The sequence below is a fragment of the Dunckerocampus dactyliophorus genome, chromosome 3 (assembly GCF_027744805.1).
Source record: "Dunckerocampus dactyliophorus isolate RoL2022-P2 chromosome 3, RoL_Ddac_1.1, whole genome shotgun sequence".
NCBI classification, from domain to species: Eukaryota; Metazoa; Chordata; class Actinopteri; order Syngnathiformes; family Syngnathidae; genus Dunckerocampus; species Dunckerocampus dactyliophorus.
In genome coordinates, this window is record NC_072821.1 from 23,965,597 (window position 1) to 23,987,969 (window position 22,373).

Sequence of the window (22,373 nt, forward strand, 5' to 3'; positions counted from 1 at the left end):
TTAAATGATAGCTGTTTTGTCGCTGACTACGGCCTATTAGTAGTCAAAAGTATGCGTAGTTAAGCAAATTGTAATTGCCTAAATGAAAAAGGATTTTCAAGCACAAAAATGGCTAAATTAACTACAATACAAATATAAGGCATTCAAAGACGTTGATGAAATGTGGTATTCTACACTGGTCAGTAGGTGTCACTCGTAACACGCACCAGTCTTATTTATCTTTTAAATGGCTTATTTTCGCTCAATATGCCAACTATATTGGGGAATACAAGTGTAAAGGTGACAATACAGGTGTTATTTCAGCTCGAGAGCGCTCTAATGATGTTAAAAAAATGTATTTAGAAGGTCGTAAACAGTTTTTAATTGTCTAACTGCAAAATTATTTGATTTATTAAAAAGGAATTAATTTTTAGCCGTCGGGTCTGGAACCAATTTACCGCGATAAACAAGGGATTATTGTACTGTACATGTATTGCCATGTGTTTTTACCATTTTTATGTGACAATATTCATTCATCCATCCATCCATTTTCTATACCAGTTATCCTCATTGGGGGGGTACGACTCTTTATGCATTTCGGATCACCTTTGTAGGGATTTAAAAAAAAAAAACACCAAAAGAATGAAATGGTATTTATTGAATTGAAATTCTGTCTTCCTTCCCCTTCAAAACTTGGGAGCAGATTATCTTTCGAATATCTGTGGAGTTAGACTACCCTTATGAGAGTAATAGATTGGTGACAATATACAGTATAACCTCAAGACGTAGGTACAGAGTAAATGTTACAAATTTGATGTACCACCAAATTGTTGTTTTGGAATTTATCATAAACTTTTTGAACAACTTATAAACTCAATAAAGAATATCCCTGGTCTCTTGTTTGGTTAAGTTACATCAAAAATATATTTGCTGAATATGTTATCTACTCTTGAGGTTATATAATATGCTCAAACCCCACAGCCATGAAAAGCATTGCTTATGTGCAGTAGCATAATGTACAAGGAAAGACTCAAATATATGTAAAAAAAATACATTTAGAAGAACATGTCAAAACATCTACTGACACAGGAAATATGGCAGGAAATATTTCACACTGTAGTACTCCTATTTTTCTTCTTCGGTGTGTTAACATGCACAATATTTATTTTAGTGTAACCAGATTAAGGAAATTCTCATTTGAATCTATCCCAATAAACTATTAAACCAGAATAAATGTAACACAAATTACAATATGAAAGATAGTTTGAACGTTTTAGTGGTCTCTTTCAAATACAGTATGCTTTTCAAATCTTTTTGACAAAACAAAAAAAATACACAAGCTTGGAGGTAGTTGACAGTAATGTTATATGACCAGACTGCTTTCTAACCAATGCATACAGTACTACTGTAAAACAATGGTATTTATTTCTTCAGCTCCAAATGAAATACGCTGACAAATGTTACCCCCAATTAAAATGATGTGATCTTACTGCCAAATTAAAAATCCATGTAATAAATAGTATGTCTTCTTGTGATTGGACCAGAGAGCTAGATAGATGTTCATGTCACATTCAAACAAACAACAATTGTTTTATCAAGCTATTGTGCTTTTTAAATTTACATGAATGCAAACTCCTAGCAATGTCTTCACTCGTTTTTTGCTTAGTCTGTGTGCTAAAAAGATTGTTCTGTAATCAATGACGCCTACCTGCAATCCAACTCATGTCACTTTAGTTAATTGGAGTTTACACTCACACGTTCTCATCAACAATTACCTTAATTTGGTTACATACACTGTAGTCATCATGATTGTGAGCATGTTAACATACTTGAGTATTGCCAGTATAGAAATTCAACGTTTTCTTTTTCTTTTTTTTTTTTTTTACAATTTTTGTTAAAAAAAAAAAAGCCAACAAACAGTAATTGGGGTACATTGGGCCAAGATGCATTTGCTGCTGTGCAATTGCTATCGCTCAAGTACACATTTGAAGCAAGGACAGTGTGCATCTCAACTTGTAGTGTTGCATCCCAACTGGAGTTTATAGGTCTACAGGACTTGGCCACATTTTATGCTTCACATGATTTTCATATTGAATTGTATGGGCGTCTCGGTCGGACTCGCCTCTTCTGTGTCTTCTTTGCGCGGAACATACTCAACCTCTATACTTGGCTTTGTGTTGTCTTTTCCTCGGCTCCAGAGAAACAGAATTACAAGACAGAACAGTACAACTCCAAGGAAAGAAATGAACCCCATGGTGGTTGCAATGATTAACGTCTTAACGTCAAATGGAAATGGAATTGTGGTCCGGGTAACATTCGCACCGTCATCGCTCGGCTGGTTGGAAATGAAGGCAAATGTCTTGTTTGGTTGATGAGGCCAATTAGGGGAGTAGCTATGTACAAAAAGATGGCTACCTTTTGTGTCATTGCCTGCTGCATTGCTTGCAATGCACAAGTAAGTGCCGTTGTCTTGAATTTGGGCATAACGAACCTCCAATGTACCATCATTGGACACAGACAGTCTTGACCCCATAGTTTTGGTGGTAATATATTCTTTCTTGGGAGAAAGCCACATGATGACAGGGGCTGGATCACCCTCAGCTTGGCAAGAGAAGCTGACTGTAGTTCCTTCATCCACATGGCTCTCTTGAACTTTGTTATCCACAATTTTTGATTTCTGGCAGATGAAATAATCAGAAGGGAGGATATCTGGGAAGTCTTTGAACTCCTTTCCTTGCACAACACCAGGTGAAGCACAGATGGGTTGCTGTCTATTAAAGTTTAACCTCCACCTCCGGCGGAAAACCCAGAGCAAGCGACAGTCACATGCCAAAGGATTGTCATGCAAAGCCAGGGTCTCCAGATTACCCACTGAGTGGAAGACAGACTCCTCCAGGGTGTTCAACCTATTACTGGAAACATTGAGAACGTGCAAATGATTTAGTCCTCGGAAAGAGTAAGGTTCAATGGCAATTAATCTGCCACCAGCCAAGTGAAAAGCCTGGAGCTTTTGTAGATTGTGAAGTTGGTTTCCTTCAACAGTATGGATGGGATTGAAAGACAGGTTCAGAAATCGTAAATATCTTAGGTGACTGATAGCTTGGTAGGGAATAACAGTAAGATTACAGTTTGTGATTGCTAATGAGGTCAGGTTGATACCAAATAAGCATTTTGGGGTCATGATATCCAGGGAAGGCATATGTGATATTTCTAGTACTCTTAGCCTATACAGCCTCTTAAAGGAGTAGTCCCTTATGGCAGTGATGTTGAGATAGCGTAACCGAAGTGACAGCAGGTTGTGCAGATGGCTCAGGGCATCAGTGGGCACAGAGGACAGCTTATAACCCTCAATGTTGAGGGTTTCAAGATTGCTGAGGCCTTGAAACGATCGTGGTGAGATGAAAACAAGGTCATTGTCACCCACTTCCAGTACCCTCAGGTTGTAGAGTTCTTGGAACATGTAGTCCAGCAGAATGACAATTTTGTTCTCACTAATATCCAGCTGTGTAAGGTTATTGAGGCCAGTGAACACACCCAGTTGAATGAGCTTGAGCTGGTTATTGCGCAACCCAAGAGTCCGTAGATTCACAAGGTTGCTAAAAGCGCCAGACTCAATGGATGAAATTATGTTTTCATTCAGTTGGAGCTCCTCCAGCTGTGGGTAGTTGATGAATTCCTCAGGCCCAAGAAGTTTTAGACGGTTCTTACTCAGATCAAGAAGCCTTGTTTCAGTGGGGATGCCTTCCGGAAGAGTAGCCAATCGTCTTCGATGGCACACAACTGAGCGCTCCTGGGCATTGCAATCACATCGGGAAGGGCATCCAGTGGTCGAACCAGAGAGGACAGTGCCCAGCATCAGGATCAGGATGGGCTGCCAGCACGCTACCAAGTAGCTGTGCCCCCCTGCCTCAGCAGTGACCATCCTACTGCTGCCCTATAGAGAGAGAGGAAAAAAGTTAGCTTTAATGGGGTGGACACAAGGGCAGAAATAAACTTAGCATTATTAATACATATTTGCCATTTTGCATTTCAAATTTTGCGGCTTCATTCTAGCACAGTTTTTCAAACATGTATTTATTAATAAATCATGCTGTTTCGAATTTGAATACGGCCTATTATTAGTCAAAAACATATGCATATTGAAGGAAATTGTATGCATTTTTTGCCTAAATGAAGGACTTTTATGCATAAAAATGGCTAACTGAACTAAAATACAACTCTAAGGCATTCAGAAGACACATTCAAAGACACATTCAAAGACGCTGTCAATGATATATCGTAGAGATCGACTACGTGTAACCAATCAGCTGTGGGTGGGACAATGCTGGAGACAGAACTGCAGACAGAGGGGCTCGGCTGCATCAGAACCAAAATAACCCAGGCTGACAGCAATTTGTATCAAAATGCTGAATATCAGCCCATAATGTTGGCAAAGTGTCAGTAGTGTTACTGTAATATTCGGTGCGACACACAAGCACCAGACTTGATCGCCGGACCAACAGGCTTTTATTGCAGGTTTGAATTATCTCACAACAGGCACAATGATCCCTATTAAAAATCCTTAATAATAACACGTGCTACTGTTGCGGCCGTAACCCATGCCATGTTACAACTGAACTCTGAGCCCCCAACATCATTTCCTGTCTGCCCGCCACTCAGCTCGCCCCGGGAACACATTTATAGCAACACACACAAGCACGAGTCTTATTAAAGGGATAGTTTGGATTTTTTGACATGAAGTTGTATGACATCCCCATCAGCATTGTAGTCCAATAACAGCGAATTACCTCCCGCTTGGTTTCCTAAGTCCAATTCTGGTCAAATTTCCGTGATGAAGAATGTAGTTCCACTTAGTTGCTGGGGACAGTCAAGTAAAGAGTTTGGCTTCTCAAAACAATATGTGTTCAAAAGATTAATACATTTGCATCACAAAAGTGCCTTCTCATTAAAACTCAGACCTCACAAAACGCTTGCCGTGATATATTTGTCTCCCGCCGTATTCCTGCGCACTGTGGTACACGTTTGTGTATGTGACGAAGACGCTCGCATCAACTTCTGCGGTCATCTTGTATATGTATGTGTTCCACAGCGGAAGAAGATGCGAGTGTCTCCGTCACATTCAAATGAATGCACAAGAGACAGTGTGCCATACAACTTGTCATACAACTTCATGTCAAAAAATCTGAACTATCCCTTTAATGTCTTAATGGCATATTTACTCTTACCATATTGTGTAATACAAGTGTAAATGTGACTATGGGGGTGTTATTTCATGTTGAGAGGGGTCTAATAATGTTAAAAAAACACATTTAGAAGGCCGTAAACTGGTTTTCTATGCTCTAACTACAAAAATATTCAATTTATAAATAAGGAATCCTACTTCGGGGAAATTCATGTTTCATGGTCATGTCTGGAACCAATTCACCACGATAAACGAGGGATTACTATATACTGTACACTAACATTGTGGCACATTGGCATTTAAACAATTTTGAGCATCTGCCAAAAAAGCCACCAACTGAAAAAGCAAAGTATTTACATACAAACACATTCAGTCCCTGCTGGGATGTTGCTGTAGCAGTCAGATAAGATTATTGAGAGTTGCCAAGAGGTGACAAACTGAGTACAAGGGATTGGAAATTTGATTCCTTTATACCCAGGGGATATTAAATAAATACCTTACATTATACACAAATGTATCTGCAAATTTGAACAAATTCGGCTAAGATTTCAATCTCAACAATGAAATGTCGCTCGACATTCATACAGTATACCACGTTAGCCACGTTTATATAGGCTTTCAAAGTACCTGTACATGTGAAAGTGCATATACAGTGCTTTTAAAAGCTTTTGGTTGCCTCCCATCCTCCTTTTAGATATCAAATTTAATAATAGTGAAGACAAGAAAGATTAGGATATTCTTGCACCAGAATAAATGATGTTTCATGCAAGCAATCATGGAGTGCATTAAGGACATGACAACTTTAAATTAGAAGAAAATTTGCAGTAGAACAGCAGTTTCCTTCCAGTGTGTAAAGGGCATTGTAAAAAGTAGGCAAAAGTGTTTTGCAAATTGAGAAAAAAAGGAAAAAAATATCATCCAGGGACTTTTAATAAACATCCATTTACTATGAATAATCCCATTGAATAAGGCTTTAAGTGAAAAATAGTATTGCTAAGATTGAATACATAAAACCCACGTGTTTATCTCTTCGACACATAATCACATAATGTGATTTTACCGTGTCAAGGCAGAAATATGAACGAGCATGTGGTCCCCTATCTTTGCTAATCGAAAGCAAACGAATGCAAATGCTGCGGTGATTTTCTTACCAGAGCACATGCATGATTTATGATGCAGAGTGTTGTAAGGACAGAGGAGCTATCTGTGTAATCCAGCCTTACAGCACAGATCTTCTCACTATAACACTTCTTTGTTTTGACCTTGAGATAGTGTGCAGACAAAAAAAAGATACAAACAAATCCTCATAAAAACAACAAAGGACCTGATAAGCTGCTGTTATGCATTTTGTATGACCATTTTCAAGTATACTTGGGAGTAGTGAGAGGAAATCAATATTGCCCAACAATATCTCCCTCAATACTGTGTACCAGTTTTGAGTTTCTCTTCATTTTTCCTTTGAATTGGTGTGGTTGAGAAGAACATGAGTGGACTATTTACGCTCTGACTGCTAGCATCACTCCCTCTGACATCGTCTTTTCATGCCTTGGTTCGCTATTGCCACAGGGTTCGTGAAAATTGGGATAGAGGTCTCCACTCTGAATGGTTTACCAAATGTCTGCAAGCGGAATAGAGATGGATGAATCAATCCAACTGCATCGGTGCATTCGGGCATTTCTGGTGTTTTAGTTGCTGTTCATGTGGTATGGCTGGCTTGAGATGCATTTTTTTCAATCAAAAATAGAAGAACACAAACACCAGCATATGTTACCAATAGTGGTTTAAAGAAATAAAAGAACAGACCAAAAAAAAGCCTATATTTTCCTCAATTACATATTAAACAGCATAAAAATAGGCAAGAATTGGCATACTGCCAGAATAAGATGACTGCACTCACAGCTGTCTGGTATTTATGTACATATCTGTAGCGTCCGCACACACAAAAGCAGTCTCAGAGAAGCGACCAACAATTTTCAGTCATGCTGTTGTTACGATATGCCAGTGGTTCTCAATTATTTTTTGTCGTGGCCCGACTGGGGGACAGAAGTGTTTTTGCCCTCCCCTCGATTTGAAATACTGTTGAGAAACTGATAAGATCTATTTATCTGTACTGTACAGACTGAACACAAAAGTGAAACCAGCGAAATGCAAGAAAATGGAGAGCTTGGAAGCATACCAGCGTATTCAAACTGTATGCTGGGTACGACAAATTCATACATGTTGGCAGGTCTGCACTAATATTGAAAGTCCTCCTGCCTCTCAAGCCCCCCTGACAGTTCACTGCCCCCCCCCCCCCCCCGACCCCCTCACCGCCCACAGCACTATGCTATGCCATGCTATTCAGTGATAGTAACATCAATAGTTGAACTTTGTCACATCACAACATACATACTGTAACTAATGCATGTGTGTGGGCAGTAGTTTACATGCTCAAAACAGGAAGAGGGCAGGATATCATCTTTGCAGTATGTTTGAAAGGTAGCGCCCTCTAGGCGGCCACATATTCGTGACATACAGCAGGTTCAAGACAAAAGGATGCCAGAGAATAACAAGAACACATACTCTACATTGTGTTTAACTAAAAACATGACATTTCATAATTCTAAACATGGGTATCCTGATTTGATACTGATATTGGATATTGGTCCGATTTTAGCTAAAAAACAAGTATTGGATTATATCGGCCTGCATTTAAAATCTCCTATCATGCACAAGTTTCCCGTGTTGGTGAAAAACCGGCGAAGTTTAATGCGATCAACCTCATTGCGCATTTGAAGCAGCGTCACAAAAAACGGTAGGAACATTTTCGCTTGACCAAACATCCAATGCTGTCCGAAATATTTGCAATGCATGAGAAACACGGATGAGACGGCAAATAGTCACGAGCTATAACAGAAAAGAGCCAGCACCCGTTGGTGGTGAGTAATGTTGGGTTTAAACCCTTCAATGAACACTTTGAGCTACAGTATATTATGTGTAGCCTCCACTACATTATCATTAAAACGGCTCATTATCATTAAAATGCAGGTTGTATAAAGAAGTACATGGGTCAGATTTTCTAATACTTACTGTTGCTGACTATTGTTCTCTGTTTAAGATATATCACTTCATCAAACCTTTTCTAACATTCTACACTACATCAAGGGCAGTCAGGTTCTGGCCAATCAGAACTCAGACAGCGACGCTTCGCTGGACGAGGATGACTACACGCTGTCATCATTGGAAGATAAAGACCAAGCGTTGGATTGTTCACCCGCTAATAGGGATTGAGCTGGGATTAGACCGTCGTGAGAGAGGTTACTTCTACCCTACTGATGATGTGTTGTTGCAATAATTCTCTGAGCACACTGAGCCTGCTATATTATGCAGAGTCATCACTGTGTTATCATTAAAACTATGCTGCAGGTTGCATAAAGAAGTAAATGGGTCAGTTTGTGTAATAGTCACTGTTGCTGACTATTACTGTTTAAGTAACTTCATCAAGCCTTTTCTAACATTCCACTCTACATAATAAGTCATAAAAGTGTGATTTGTGCTGATATCGTCGGATTGATATCAGAATCGTGTAGGAAATTAAAAAGCTGTATTGGGGCACCCATAATTTTAAATAATGTAAAGCATTTATAACAAAAAAAAATAGTCTTCTTGTTCAAAATACAAGAAAAGAGTTCCAAACATTACTTGCAGTGACAGAAACACAAACTGTAGCACATTTTCATATTCAACCTCTACATAGGAATGTGACGTGTATTTACATGACTGCTAATACTTTAATGTGGCGGGGCCGGTCAAAGAAGAACTCATAAATTATATCAAAAGATGTATTTTTATTCTTAAATGAATGAAAAAAAATAATTGGACTCCAACAAAGAGGACACTTTTCTCATGCAGGACAAAAGGGCAGTTGCCCGAGCACTACTAGGGGTCTATTCGTGCACGTGTCTGTCTAGCCTTTGGCCTAGAGAGTACCACCTTAGCCAAGAATGATGGGCTCAGTGCACTGTCATTGACATAGCATCCAAATAGTCTGTTTATGTTCCACCCAGAAATATAAAGCAATGTATTAATCAGTAGTTTATTAAAAATTATACAGCGTATAATAATGAATGATCATCATTCATTCGTTGCTAATTAGCCTGTGAAAATGCAGCTGGGAAATAACACCTCAGAACTTCAGAGCTCTATACTGAAGCTGTATTGATGCATAACATAAAGCACTGCTGCTTGGCTCACAAAGAGCCAGCTCAAAGCACAGTGACATCAATATCAGGTGAGAGATTAGCTTTCATGGACTTCCCTGCTCGAAAAGATATCAGTTCCACAACAGCAACCTATAACTCTTAATTATTACAAAAAGATGGACCACTGTCATGTATCTGTAATGTGCTTCACCTTCTCATTACAGCTGAGACGGCGTCGTTGTTTATTACCAGTTGTATGTCAGTGTTAAAATGTGACTTAAAAAAATCCGCTGTACCATTAATAAAAATTTTATGACGGAAACCGTTTACATTATTTTGTATGGGAAAAAACAAATCAGAGGAAGACTAGCACCCCATAGTAGAAGGATAAGTCTCATGCAAATATAATGTTTGTGTGAGACCTTAGAAGTTCTACCGTAAGCAATTACTATCACCGCAGACAGGTTGTGTATCTGAAAGATGACTCAAATGTGTATTTGTTTGTTGATCCCCACAGACATTCATCTTCTGCTGTGTTAACTGGATAGGCTGGGAAGCTGATAGAACAGAACGCATGGGTTTTTTTGTACCATTATTCACTGCTTCCATGGTAACACAATTGGGTGTAGAAGTAGGACGCTTACTGTACGGCAATCTGAGAAAGTCTGTGCTTTTTGTTCACTGCTGCTCTACTGAAATAAGTAAACTATGTGAGCTAGATTATCACTAAAAGCATCCTTACTACAGTTTACAGTCCATAAGTAACACCTCAATGGACCACCATCTAAAAGACATGTTCTCTGAATCTACAGAGATCTTAACAAAGAACTTCTATTCTATGGTTAGAATACCTTTATTATATTGTACATAGTCTGAGGTGAAATGGAAATTCCATAATTGTAATTGGTAGACGGGTGGGTGGGAGGATGAGATGTGGGGGGTGGCACAAAAAGCTGATAGGAATATCATGATTTTATTGAATGGTTCAGATGTGACCTCTAGTTGCATCCTGTTGCATCCATTTGTGGAAAAGTGCGACACGCACATTGATCTCTATGAAATAATAACGTAACATTACAAGTTTTTTCCATTTAATTATTTATGTTGTGACCGTCTTGAGCCACTTTATTGCATTTATTTGCATTTTTCTTCGTTTTTTTTTTTTTACGAAGAACATATTTATAGTGTTGTGACTTGAGTTGCAGGATTAGCCGCAGCAGAGTGCATTGAAAACTGCATTTTATTTATTTTGTATTTATTTAGAAAGAATTCAGTTATTTTTTTTTTTTTATTATTTTAAATACACATTAACCACTTTCGCCGCACGAAGGACTAGTGGTTAGCATGTTTGCCACAAAGTCACAGTCAGGAGATCGGGAAGACCTGCGTTCAAATCTCCATTGGGCATTTCTGTGTGTAGTTTGTATGTTTTCCCTGTGCGTGGGTTTTCTCCGGGTACTCTGGTTTCCTCCCACATTCCCAAAAACATGCATGTTAGGTTAATTGGCGACTGTAAATTGTCCATAGGTATGAATGTGAGTGTGAATGGTTGTTTGTCTATGTGCCCTGCGATTGGCTGCCGACCAGTCCAGGGTGTACCCCGCCTGTCCAGCAGACCCCCCGGTATAGAAAATGGATGGATGTTCCACTTTCATCTTGTTCTATTATATGGTTTAAAAATGACTGTTTTGGCTTGATTTTTTCTTTTTTTCAATAAAGATATTTCAAAATAACACATTTTAGAGCCCATTTTAGGACTCATGCCTATTTCAAACCCACACCTGCTGCAAAGCAAGTCGCAAGGCTATAGATAGGGGACCAAATTACTCCACATTAACAAGTGGTGTCCAAATCATCACAATTGTTATCAGTGATGACTGCAAGGTTTTATTTGAAACTATTTTTTTTATTGTACAGTACTTATTACATGTTTTTATGACGCGATTGAATGAACACTGCAAAAAATAAGCAAGTTTTGAGTGAACCTCAACTTAAAATTTTGACTCAGAGATTTCAGAGAGCGTGTCATACTGCATATGTTGGAATCTGACTTGTTCATAAAATATTGTATTGCCAATAGCCATGACCTGGGTTCAATAGTAACAGGTCCGGCATCAGTAAAACCGTAAAAACCTTCATTAATGCAAAAATAGACTATTTAAAATTTGCTTCCGTTTTAGTGCTATGATGAAAACCTCCAGTTTCTCAAATGAAATGGCATGGCCTGATGTGAGCCTCGGTCCCTGAATCAAATGCTGGAGAGAGAACTGCTGCCCTGGTTGAGATACTGACCAGCATGGGGTCAGGGTACCCTTGATCTTTATTTGTTGCTCTGCTATCTTCTGACTTGCTGGGATCTTAACCACAACACAGACATCTACATCAGAGGCTAGAGTGCACATGACATACACACTCTTTTAAGAAGATAGTGTTCAAAGTAGAACTGTATGCAAATGTTAAATGAAATATTATTACGTGGTCTTTAGATCTTGAAAAACGCAAGTTTTTTTTTTTTTAGCACCAGGTCAAACTCAAACACATAATAGCTCTTGGCTAAATGATGAAAAATGTTGGTTCAGCCTTGTAATCAACTCTTACTGGTCTTTTTTCGTGGTGATCAATGCAAAATTCACAACCATTTTTTTAATATAATAACAATTGCACAAATAGGCTTTGAGGCCAGTGTTCCAAAATGTCTTTTGATTCAAATTAATTTGTTGTTATTTGTACTATGTTTTATTTGTTATTGTTACACAAGTGTACAGAACACAGCTTTCAATACCTTGCAAAGGGAAGACTATGTACACCAGGGGTCACCAACGAGGTGCCCGCGGGCACCAGGTAGCCCCCCACGACCACATGAGGTGCCCGCAAGCCTGCTTTTCATTCAGGTTTTCAGTTAATAATGAAAGAACAGTAGAAAGAAATGCATTCTGAAATACAAAATGTGAGTTGTGGACACCAGCATTTTGTTAATGTTCTGGTAAAACAAGCATATTTGCTTTGTTTGGGTTAAAAATAAGCTCTGAAAATAAATGTTACAAAAATTGCTCTTGGCCATTTTCATTTTGTAAAAGTAGCTTTCACAAGGAAAAACGTTGGTGACCCCTGATGTATACCATCAGACACACCATACTTACATTTCAAAATAATGTAACTATCGCCTCAAATTGCAAGTTCATAAAAATGGTTTTGGGACACCAATAAAGCCTCAAATAGCTCTATGTACAATTATTCAATCAAAATAGTTGTTCTTAAACATTTGCAAGCTTAACACGGTTCAATAAAATAGTTTCCTTTAAAATCTAGGCAGTTAAAAGCATACTTTTCTGTCTTGCAAATAATAAATCATTGTCATGTGCTGAAAAGGTGCAACGTACAGTAAAGTGTGAAGTAATGCATAACCCAGACATGAGCAATGAAGCAGACATGACAGTATGGCATCATGAAGGCAGCGTTAGCCGGCAACTCCATCTTGAGAGTTAACCACCTGTTAAAAAGTTAGCGGTGGTCCTTAGGTGTGTTAACTTCACTGTCAAATTAACAGCCGGTTAAAGTTAACCGAGTTTTGGACAAGAAGATAACGGTGCCGTTAAAGTTAACGGTTGGTTAAGTCTACTTAACCAGTGGTTAAATGAATAACCGGGTTTTGAACAACCGGGCCCAGCACTTCATTTCCGATAATGATATCAACAGATGATATAGGCAGCAAAGCTTCCCTCAAGCTAATGTCAGGTGCAAAATACGACAAATACTGCAATTTACAAGACAAGTGACATGTTTGTTTGAAACATTTTGTCTGAACAGTTATTATTTTTATCCTCTTTGTCCTGTCCAGCCATTAGGGCAGATAGTATTGTTGATCTAAAAGCCCTCACGTGCTCAACAGATTTGCTCTGCCAGGGGAAAGTGTGAGATACACTTCCCCTGTTATACAGAATTTATTTGACTTTGATTTATTGTTTTTCTGCAAATTTGGAGTGGCCGGACAGGGAGCAGGAGGGGATAGAGGAGAAGAGAAAAGAAAACAGAGAAGGGGTGTGGTGATAAGAGGGGGACAAAAAAGAGAGCGACAAGGACAACAGCAGCAACAACAATTGTGACAACAACTACAAGACAACAGAAACAAACAAAAAAAAAATATATGACCAACAGTCAACTCAAAGAACACGTTTGTAAGTAAGACAGGTTAGTCTTAATAAATTGACACATAAGCATCCAATTAAATAATGGTAAACTGCACATTTCTATGTGGCACAAGCATCCATATAAGAACAAGGAAAAGTCTGAAACTCTGGATTGATATTATAAACTAGGTTCATTTAGTAAGCATGAACACAGTATGAATGAAGTATATTAGAAGTCATAAAGGAAGACGCCTTACTCCCCCCCTTGCATAACCAGCGCTTTCATTGCAAACTGCATTTTTACAATCTGAAGGAAAAACTTGGAAATAATTCACACCTTGGAAATAATGAGCTAGCAAGCTTGTTTCTGTGTGCAGCACGCCATCACTATTGGCAGGAAAACCGATACCATTGTGAACTGATATCTGATTTTTATGCCAATATCCAATATTATCGGATTTTTAGTAAGGCTCAGAACAAGGCCTTGAGATAGTTTTATGGCTCAAGTGATGGCCGAAGATCGTTGATATACAGTACAATAGGGAGGTTTTTATGGCTATAATTTCAATGATTTCAAATGCAACTGTTGAAATGTCCGTTTTTAGCAGAGAAATTGCATATAATGTAAAACTGCCCTGTACTGGACATACAACAAACTTTCCAGCGCTCTCTTTTTTATCTGTGGTTTCTATTAACCAAATACTAGAGGGTTTTGGCTCCAACATTGAAGAGAGGAATCACGGAAAACCAATGTGTGGGATACTCATAGCCAGAAGCTTTTGTGCTGCCCACTGATTTATATGGCAGGGTCAATGTGAGCCAAAGGAACTCAACCAGACTGAAATAATTGACTAGAAAGCTCCAGACACGCTTTACAACACTCTAAGCGCTATTAGCACTTATACCATAAAAAAGTATTATTTGATATCCTAATCATAGGAACCGTTGGAATGAAAGTGTTTGCAGTGTATATTGTTCAGTGAAATAAATTATTACACCCTTGACCTAAACAGTCTAGCCCTGTGTATTTTTTGGTAGTGCAGATATCTCTCAAATGAGTTAATAGTTACAGTAATCCCTCGTTTGTTGCGGTTAACTGGTTCCAGACCCAACCGTGATAAGTCAATTTTGTAAGATTCTTTACTTATAAATAGAATATTATTCTAGTTCAAGCATAGAAAACATGTTTGCGACCTTCTAAATATGGTTTTTAACCTTATTAGGCATGAGCTAACACTCCCTATAGTTACCTTTACAATCGTATTACCCTATATAGTATATATAAATAACAGGCTGCCGCAACAGTAGCCCATTGTGTGAATGCTGGAAAAATGCCCACATTTTCCACAATTCCCAGTGAAAATTTGTTTCCCATTGAAAATGAATGTAGAGTTTTTCAAAGTTCCATATTTCTCACATTTCTCAACCGATGCGGACCGCGTCCAAGACAGAATGCTCAAATCATTTGGTACTGTTTTGGTCTGGTCTGGGTTGGGAATGAGGTCCTGCCCCAGGTGGAGGAGGTCAAGTATCTTGGGGTCTTGTTCACTGCCTGAGGTCGATAGGCGGATCGGCGCAGCGTCTGCAGTAATGCGGTCGCTGTACCGGACCGTCATGGTGAAGAGAGAGCTGAGCCAGAAGGTAAAGCTCTCAATTTACTGATCGATCTCTGTTCCCACCCTCATCTATGGTCATGAGCTTTGGGTCGTGACCAAAAGAACGAGATTACGGATACAAGCGGCTGAAATGAGTTTCCTCCGTAGGGTAGCTGGACTCATCCTAAGAGACAGGGTGAGGAGCTCGGTCATCCGGGAGGAGCTCAGAATAGAGGCGCTGCTCCTTCACATCGAAAGGAGCCAGTTGAGGTGGCTCGAGCATCTAGTCCAGATGCCTCCCAGACGCCTCCCTGGTGAGGTGTTCCGGGCATGCCCAGCCGGGAGAAGGCCGGGGGCAGACCTAGGACACGCTGGAGGGTATATGTCTCACAGCTGGCCTGGTGGAGCTGGAGGAGGTGGCCCGGGACCGGGAAGTCTGGGCTTCCCTACAGAGACTGCTTGAACCGGACCCGGGTAAGCGGAGGAAAATGGAATGGAATGGTTTTGGTTTGCCCCATACGGTGTGGGAATTTTATTTGATTATGCATTAATCCCTACATAATACAGAATAAATGGTCATCTTATTTCAGATGCTGTACAATCGTAAATAGTTAAGATGGACTGTTTGATGTGTTGGTGTGTAGTATGGGAGAGTCCTTTCATCTTTGATTGGCTCCACAAAACTGTGTTGCATTGGCTGCCTGCATGCTTGGATGAAACACAAGCTTCTCGCAAGGTGGCAGCAGTGCTCAAACTAATCAACAGGCTCCCTGTTCAACCCAGTCAAACAAGCTAGCATGCTATCCATTAGCATGTTAACGTTGTTAACACGCTAGTTATCATGATAGCATGTTAGTATGTTAGCATTGCTAGCATGTTAAATTTAGCATGTTAGCTTTTTTGTTATTTTCAAAGTTATAAACGTAGATAGTCAGTGTTGTCATGTTCGCTGTTAGCAGGCTAATAGTTTACATGTTAGCATTGCTAATTTCCCAGTTGACATTTATTACAAACACAGAAAATCTTGGTGAATACAACAAAATAAGAAAATAAATAAAGAAAAAAATACATATGAAGATAGATGGAAAACAAAAGTGGAAATGTGGAAAAGTGGAAATGTTATTACTAATTGTAGCCTGTGTGATCAAATATAGTACATTAGTTGTAAACTTCTACTTTTTTTCTTGTTACATTACAACACACTGATTTATTCTGGTAAAGGCAGAGCCACGTCAGTTCCCTTTCAGTAACTGAGTAGAGAATAGCGAGTAATTGCTTTATTTACAGAACAATGGTAACAAGAGGGGCTGTTCACACCCTAGTTAGGGATATTAGTTCAAAACTATTCCAGCCACTCGGCTGCCCTTCAGGCATAAAAGTTAGAAAAGCCAAACGACTGGGCTGTGGGACTTCTTGTGTTAAATGACGCCCTGGGTGGTCGATGATGTGGAACCCCCCAAACAAACGCCCACCCAACTCCACCAATACCCCACCCAATGCAATTTAAAAAAACCTATAAATTATACATTGTCACTAAAAAAATACTTAAATAACATACATATAGAGTGATTTTTTTTTTTTTTTGCTGTGCACAAATTCTTCCAGTACAACCACCCCAAACCCCTCTTCCCTCAACACACACAGACCCACAAATGTTTTTTTCAACTGCACAATGTGCTCCAAAATATTTCACAAGCTCCCCTTAAATTGCATTTGGAATATAGTATTATTTACACAATTAAAACTGTCAGTCAAGGAAATAAGCACAGTTAACCTATAGGCACCAAGTAACGTTAGCTTACTTGATCACATGCATTCCATAATATGGTATACATGAAGTGTTGATGTCGCTCCATACCTTTATCTTTGCCCCATTACTCTTCTTCTTTCTAAATTGTGCACCCAATGGCTTTGAATTTTCTCTTTTTTATGTTTTGTTGACAGAAATGAACGACACTTAATCGTCACTCAACAAGCAGTCAAGGCTAATCCAACTCATTGTGGTCTAGTGGTTAGCATGTTGGCCTCACTGTCAGGAGATCGGGAAGACCTGGGTTTGAATCTCCGTTGGGCATTTCTGTGTGGAGTTTGCATGTTCTCCTCGTGAGTGTGTGGGTTTTCTCCAGGGTGTACCCCGCCTGTCGCCCGAAGTCAGCTGGGATAGGCAGACCCCCGTGACCCTAATGAGGATAAGCGGCATAGAAAATGGATGGATTTTTTAATTTACCTTTTTACCTTGCAATTAACCGCAGGGCTGAGGCCCAGCGGTGAACCCTCCCTCCACCGACTGATCACTACTCAGTATGGTGGACGTTTGATGACGTTTGAGCAGAATGAGGGTGCGAGTATCCTGCCTGTAAAGGGCAGGGCGCCCATCTGCCACACATATGCTGGCTTGATGAGCAAATGAATGCTCAGTATAAATAAATGTTTTTTTTTCCCCCTTCGTGGCACCCCCATACCAACATTACTGACACCTAGTAACCAGTGTAGAATACTACATACTGTATCATTCACTGTGTGTCAATGTGCCTTCTCAATGCCTTATATTTGAATTTGAGTTCATTTAGCCATTGTTATGCTTGAAAATGCTCAATTTAGGCAAAAAATACATAAAATTTGCTTCAATATGCATTTTTTGCTAATAATAGGTGTATTCAACCACAAAACAATATGATTTATTAATTGATATATTTTTGAAAAAGTGTGAGAGTGAAGTCGCAAAATCCGAATCGTGAAGCGGCGAGGGGCGACTGTGCCGCAAAAGAGCAAGAGTCATATTTGTTTTTTTTCTTTTTTCTTTTTTTAAGCAATTCCTCTGACAACCTACTTATTGACCTTCACAGAAAGACCAATGACATCGTCTCAATTCCTTTGCCTCAAAGTGTGTGATGGCAAGAAAATGTGAAACATTTGTAAAAGTCTTTGAAGCAATACATAAGGTTTGGTGTCAACTGAGAATAATGGTATGAAAAGTCCATTGGGTGGCTTTAATTAGTTGCTGCCCCAGTCCAGTTTGGGGAATATGCAAATACAACACAGTAATTAATCATTCACATTTTTTCCACGGACGAAAAGTAGGGCAGTAGTGCCAGACATACAGACAGAGTTAGTGTATAGTATATAACAACAAGGGATGTAGGGGACAGAGAATATCAGAGAATATTATATTTCCTCTTTGGTCAGTTCAGATGTGTATTATTGTGATTTAGAGGGTAAAAACATGCACATTAACATGAGGCAGCCACAGTCCTCCAGCTTAACGACCCTTGACTTTTATATTTGCTGCAAAGATTTTTATTATTGAAATGCTATTTTATGACTTATGTGTATGAGCGATGCTGCCGCAGAGCAGCAGTAATTTGACTTTCTAAATGCATTCGTTGAACACAAGCTTGAGTGTCTAGCGACAGATCTGCCTTGATGGTCACCTCAACATATCAACACTGCTCACAGTCTGGTTCACAGTGACTGCTGGAGTCACTTTCTCTTTTCAGGATGGCTGATGTTACACATAAGATTAGGATGCAATCCAAGATTCATTTCTGGAGCCAGGGGTGATGCAAGGGAGTAAATGGGATCCTCAAAACACATCATGCCATAAAAAGGGTGCCTGCGTCCAATGTTATGTGTATTCCTGGTAGGCCTTGAACTATGCAGAATTCCTCTATTTGTATGAGAAATGCGGAGTGAACAGAAATGACAAAGACACACAAGACACTACAAATCATTGTGATCTTTAGGAGCAGTGAACAATCAGCACTACTACTGCTGTGGAAATGTGTCATTTTTTCATTATGTATTCATCCAATCCAAGTACTCTAAGTATGGGAAGCAGTGGTCTGTGTCTCTCATTAACATACGGTTGTGGCCAGGGGCATACTTCTAACAGTGCTGCAGTCAATATGTTAATATTTCTTTTCCCTGTGTGCTGAGTGTGCTTGCCTGAGCTCCTTAAACAGGCAGTTGGACATGTTCATGTTATGTTATCGCATAATTTATAATATCATTAGCATGTTTCTTATGCTTTCAAGCATCAGGTCCCTTCTCGTGGCTTTCCTGTTTTAATTTTTGGGAGAGTGCAGGGTTTCTTCCTTTTTTCATCGGTTTCTTATTGTACCCATTTTAATTTTCCTGACACAACTTTAAGTGTCGTTTGGGTCAAGAAACTACGGAATCCTAATAATTATCATTAGAGACAGAAAAAATAAAGATATACAGTAATGCCTTGTTGATGACAGATAACTGGTTCCAGACCTGGCCGTGAGAAGTGGATTTCCGCAAAGCAGGATTCCAGATTCATAAATAAAATATTTTCATAGTTATAGCATAGAACACCTGTTTACAAGCTTAACATTATTTGATCCCTCTAGACATGAAATATCAGCCCTGTAGTCACCTTTTCACTCGTATTACCCAATAAAGTAGGCATAACCAGAGAAAATAAGCCATGAAAATGGTCTTGTGCTCATGTGTGTTGCTATAAATGTGTCCAGGCTTCAACACAAGGACACATTTATAGCAACACACACAAACCCCACAGCTGAAGAACTTTCACATCAAGTGTCTCCAGCGCATCCTTGGGCTAACATGGCGTGATAGTGCACCACACACAGAAATCCTGGATATGACTGATATGACCTTTCTTCAGTACCAACTGTGATGGGCCGGCCACACCATCAGAACGCCAGATGACAGACTTCCACGACAACTGCTGTGCGGTCAGCTACGTCATGACCAGCGATCAAAAGCGGAGATCCAAGATAACAGATGCTCAAGATAACACTCAGGAGTTGTGGAATACAGCACACACAGCTGGAACCTGCGACTCTCGTATTGGACTTTTCATCCACCTACAAACTCACCAATAACAGAAGTAGAAGTCACCATTGGATACGATGGACTACCATAAGCTAAGCTAATGAGTGTGTTACGGACATGTGGAAGACAGGATGTGACATTGGGGGTTCAGAGTTGAGTTTTAGGTTGGAGTGGATTTACCGCTGAAACAGTAACCCATGTTATTATTATGATTATTATCATGATGATTATTGTGTTATTATTATTGTACCTCTTGTGAGATCATTTGAACCTGCAATAAAAGCTTGTTGTTCCAGCAGTCAAGTCTGATGCTTGTGTGCCTCACGGAACATTACAGTAGCATTACTGACACAAGTGACCAGCGTAGAATACATAGCATCACATCGTCATATGCATCTTCTGAATGCCTTATATTTGTATTTTAGTTTGTTTAGCCATTTTTATGCTTGAAAATGCTTAATTTAGACAAAAAATATGTTATTTGCTTCACTGTTCATATTTTTTTACTAATAATAGGCCGTATTCAACCACAAAACAGCATGATTCATTAATTCATATATTTTTTTTAAAAAACATGATAGAATGAAGCCGAAAATTGAAACCGCCATGCAGCGAGGGACGAGTGTACAGTTGAACCTCGGTCCGACTCAAACTGAAACGTACTCTAACCGAATGAATTGTTCCCATAAGAAATTATGCACATTAAATTAATCCGTTCCAGACACGCAAACATTTTGACACAAAACATTGTTTTTTTTAATAGTTTTACAATTATAGTTGTACATGCAGAAAACAATTCTAAATGCATATTGATGATGAATAAAAGGGATACACTTAACATCAACATTTAACATCACTTTTACCTGCATTGAAGACTTAATGGTTGACAAAGACAGCTATGAGGCAGCGGCGAAGGTCGAGATCCACACCACCTTCGTGTTTTGCTATGAATTGTTTCCTGAATTCAGTAGTGTTTCGTACCTTCTTTATTGAAGTGCTGGCACATGCAATGTTCTCTGACTCCATTGTGGGTTATTTTGGAGCCGTGATCAATAAGAAAAGCAGAGACTTGCGGCATAACTGCATTAATTAGTGAAGAACTACAGCGTTTTGTGATCGAAATACGTAACAAACACAGTTGGAGTCGACAAGACGCGTGCCATATTGTACAACAACCGAAAAAGTGTAGACCGAAAAACACTCTCACCGGGGTGTATGCTAACCGAGGTTGCTGTAAGATATATGATTAGAACAATGATTGCCAGGAAAAAAATGTGGTGCTCATTTCTTTCCACAGAATTGGTGTTGAGCAGCTGCAATATACGATGACATGCATAAATAATTTTCATAGCAATGATTCTAAACAGTCATCACAATAAAAACAAGGCTAGAGCTTCGCCTTGACAATAAGAAGCAGACCTTTGACTCTGAGGTCAGGTCTGCATGAGTTATTTATGCAATGTTAAAAACTGAGGCAGTGTAGTTTTCTCCCTGCTGGAGTGTTGCAGCCACAGTTGCTTATGCAAATACTACATGCGGTAGGATTTTAAATATGAGAGATCATTCATGACCCGCATAAATCATCAAACAAAGTCTATCCCCTCTTCCCCTAAGCCAAAGCTACCGACCTCCACTGCCACCCATTGATATGACCTGTGGCAAATCAGAGGTTCCCTCATCAGCACTGGAAACAGCCAACAGCAAAAGGTAGCACAGAATAAATTAAGTGTGATTCTGGCAGAGTTTACTGGCATTTGAAGGAACATGAATGTTAATGAGCCTAGTAAGCATCAAAAACCTTCCTGGTACAACAGGGAAAAAAAAACAGCTACTTCTCAGCCTCACACCTTCAGCTGTGACAAAAATGTCAAGACACACTGTAGATTTTCCTGTATGTACATTCTTAAATTATAGTGTGTGTATATACCAGCATTTCTGTATTGATGATAGCTTTCAGACATACTTGCAGACCACAGTGTGTTCTATATACATTGCACATAGCTCAAAACAAAACGAGAGCCATTTGGATGACAAAGCACAAATAAGATCTGAAGCTCTCTGTGAATAATTCTCCCTCTTTCCATCCCTGCCGCTACCTACCGTCCAATGTTATTCCTGAGATCAATTTTCTCACTGGCTATCATATGGCCCCACCACTGCACCATATTAAATCTGATCCGATGCCTCAGAGCTCAAAGCCCACCATAGAGACAGAGTACTTACCAGGACTGTCATGCAGAGAATTCTAATTCAGGCAGTTCCATGTTGCCAAGGAAATACAGAATGCCTCCAAAAGCATGGAGACAGAGATGCAGCAAACAAGACGGGCTCAGATCTGAGGGCTAAAGATGAGAATCCCTTGTAAGTTGGGACATCCGAGAAATGCCTTCGTCCTTTCCAGATATGCTAAATCCAGCAGCACTGATGCGCTGACATGTAAACACACAGGCGACTCTACTGCCTCGCACACGCTCACATGCATGCTGCA

The 22,373-nt window shown here is 39.5% G+C and overlaps 1 protein-coding gene across 1 annotated transcript; it reads right to left on the minus strand.

Moving 5' to 3' along the window:
* Positions 1 to 617: 617 nt before the first annotated feature.
* Positions 618 to 22,373, minus strand: lingo1b (leucine rich repeat and Ig domain containing 1b). The gene is made up of 2 exons (XM_054771407.1): positions 22,109 to 22,373; positions 618 to 3,913 (listed from the first exon to the last, which is right to left on the minus strand). Exons 1-2 carry the CDS (start codon positions 22,118 to 22,120, stop codon positions 2,054 to 2,056), a joined length of 1,872 nt encoding a protein of 623 aa, XP_054627382.1. The 5' UTR covers positions 22,121 to 22,373; the 3' UTR covers positions 618 to 2,053.